The 2459-nt window shown below is 48.3% G+C and overlaps 1 protein-coding gene across 1 annotated transcript in view; it reads left to right on the top strand.

Annotated features, from left to right (window-relative positions):
* Positions 1 to 2459, top strand: part of ccdc180 (coiled-coil domain containing 180) — an 18446-nt gene that overhangs the window by 8618 nt on the left and 7369 nt on the right. The window contains exons 20-25 of the mRNA XM_016666622.1: positions 114 to 336; positions 405 to 551; positions 621 to 765; positions 843 to 959; positions 1063 to 1140; positions 1632 to 1715. Coding sequence (XP_016522108.1) covers positions 114 to 336; positions 405 to 551; positions 621 to 765; positions 843 to 959; positions 1063 to 1140; positions 1632 to 1715 — 794 coding nt within the window. The remainder of the gene's footprint in view (positions 1 to 113; positions 337 to 404; positions 552 to 620; positions 766 to 842; positions 960 to 1062; positions 1141 to 1631; positions 1716 to 2459) is intronic.

Here is a 2459-nt window from a genome sequence, read left to right as displayed (position 1 = left end):
AGCCCAGTGTTAGCCACCATGCTATCATGTCATGCTAGCTACATTAGCTTGTTGGTTGACTTCAATTTTGTGTGTGTGTGTGTGTGTGTGTGTGTGTGTGTGTGTGTGTGTAGTTGAGCTCCAGGTCCACCGGCAGAATGTAGACACTTTCTCTCAGGAAATCTCGGAGATCCTGACCTCCTGCAGGATAGAGCTCCACGATCTCCTGGCCTCCATCCACAAGAAGAACCTGGAGCTGTTTGACCTTTTGACCTCCCGTAAGCTGGCGCTCCAGGAGCTGCAGATCTCCATACAGAAGGACAACCAGATCGTCCTCCAGGCGGCGTTCAGGAAACGGTAAGACCTGACCCACCGTCCGCCGCCGGCCTGCAGCTGCAGACTCTGATCTGCCCTGTGTGTGTCAGGCTGGAGGACTTTGGCGCCGCCCTGCAGGAGCAACTGGACCGGCACGCCGAGGACACCCTGTGGTGCCAGACCAACTTCAAACGGGTGATCCGCGGCCGCCTGGAGGAGGCCAGGAAGAGAGCGGGGGAGCTGCAGAAGTCCTTCAGGTAGCCTCAGCTTCAGCTCAGGCAGCAGGAGGACGGCAGGCCTTCATCCTCCTCCTCTTCCTCCTGCAGGACGTTCAAAGAAGGAGGAGACTTCTCTGCCCAGGAGGTAAAGATGTTTCAGAAGAAGATGAAGGAGGAAATCAAGCGGATCGGTTCCACCGAGGACTCCATCTTCTCTGAGCTGGAGGTGTTTGAGTCCAAGAGTCTGCTGCAGGTGTGTCCATGTCCAGAGGGAACCCGTGTCCCCTGCAGCCGGTCCTCACATGTCCAACCGTCTCCGTCCCTCTGCAGCTCCGCAAGGTGCTGGCTCCCCTGGACGACAAGTTCTCCTCCCTGCAGGCGGAGGTGAAGTTCACTGAGGAGATCCAGAAGATCATCAGCAGGACACAGATCCAGATCAAGGCCGAGGTGGCTGACCCCTGACCCCTGACCCCTGACCCCTGTCCTCTGTCCCCTGACTGTCCCTGTCAGACCGTCTCCGTCCACCTCTAACCGTCCTTCCGTCCTGCAGGCGGCCAGCAGCAACCTGCAGCAGACCAGGCTCAGCGGCCGGCTGGAGGAGCTGAGGGAGATGATGACCAACATCCAGGTACGACTGGGGGCCCCTGGGGGCCCCGGGGGGCCTCGGGGGGTCCCGGGACCGTCCCTGGTCCCCCTGAAGCTCCGACCCTGCCCTGTTTTTGTAGATATAAAGGAAACAGATTGGATCATAGCCATGGAGTTTTCTATGATATTAACATTATTTCACTTTTCAGCTGCAGTTTAAACCCTGAACTTTGGGCTGTCCAAACTTTTTGTCTCATGGGTCGAGTCAAAAGTACCGATAGGCCAAGAAAAAATATAATAAATTTAGAAAAAGACGAGCGAATCACATAGTTAAATTTTGTTTCTGTTTGTTTTTGTTCATCATAAATCCAAAGGATTTTCCATGTTTGCTGTTTTAAAAAGAAAAGCTTCAGGTTTTCTAGTTCTTTACTATGGCGCCCTTAGACTCCTGGCGCCCTGAGCATCTGCCTTTACGGCTCAAACATGGGGGACCTGCTGCTGGTTCTGGTTGATTCTGCCTCCCCGTCTCTCCAGGTATCGCCGGATCAGATCTGCTGTTCGTTCTCGTCGGTGAAGGAGGAGATAAAGTCGCGCTGCAGCTACCTGGGTTTCAGCCAGGTGAGTTCAGCTGCTGCCTGAGAGACAAAAAGACACATATATTTAGATAAATATCTATTTTAGAACATTTGTTGTAATTTTTCTAAAAAGGCCCCATTTTATCTCTGTCTTTGAATTTAAGCAACGAAAAACAGAGAATACAGCAAGAGGAGGATTTATAGTTTTATTCTTCTGTGGGAAAGAAAATGATGTAAAATTAAAAGAACAGATTCGTGTCGATCCCTGAATGTCGTAAATCTGGTTCAGCTGGTGGAAACACATCCGATGTCAGAATCCAGGTTTTACTGAAGCCTTTGAAAAAATCCACAATTTAAAATCATAAAATGGAAAATGCAACACAAAGTCTTCATCCAGGTTTTTGCTTTGAATTAAATTTACCGTAATGGTAAAGGAGACAACAGAAAGCCGGTGACTTTCACTGAAATGCAGACGAGGCGCAAACATTTCATGAACAGGAACCAAATCCAGGTACCTGAAAACACAAAACAATCTAGAAAAAGACAATTAACCTGGAAAACGCTTTGATGTTTTAAATCTACAATCATTTACAGAATCTGCAGAAATGGGACTGCTTATTTTATTAAAATGTTAAGCTCCGTTTATGCTTCTGTTTATACCAGTTTATTTATAGCAGATGCAAATAAAACAATGAAATAGTTTAAGTAATAAAAATAAAAAAGAAAAATACAAAAACTGCTTGGTGTCCTGGTGAAGAGAACCACTTCTTGTTTATCTGATAACAGT

This window comes from Poecilia formosa, unplaced genomic scaffold (assembly GCF_000485575.1).
Source record: "Poecilia formosa unplaced genomic scaffold, Poecilia_formosa-5.1.2 Scaffold755, whole genome shotgun sequence".
In the NCBI taxonomy this organism is placed as follows: domain Eukaryota; kingdom Metazoa; phylum Chordata; class Actinopteri; order Cyprinodontiformes; family Poeciliidae; genus Poecilia; species Poecilia formosa.
The sequence above is the reverse complement of the archived record's forward strand: the minus strand, read 5'-3'. Positions and strand labels throughout refer to the sequence as shown.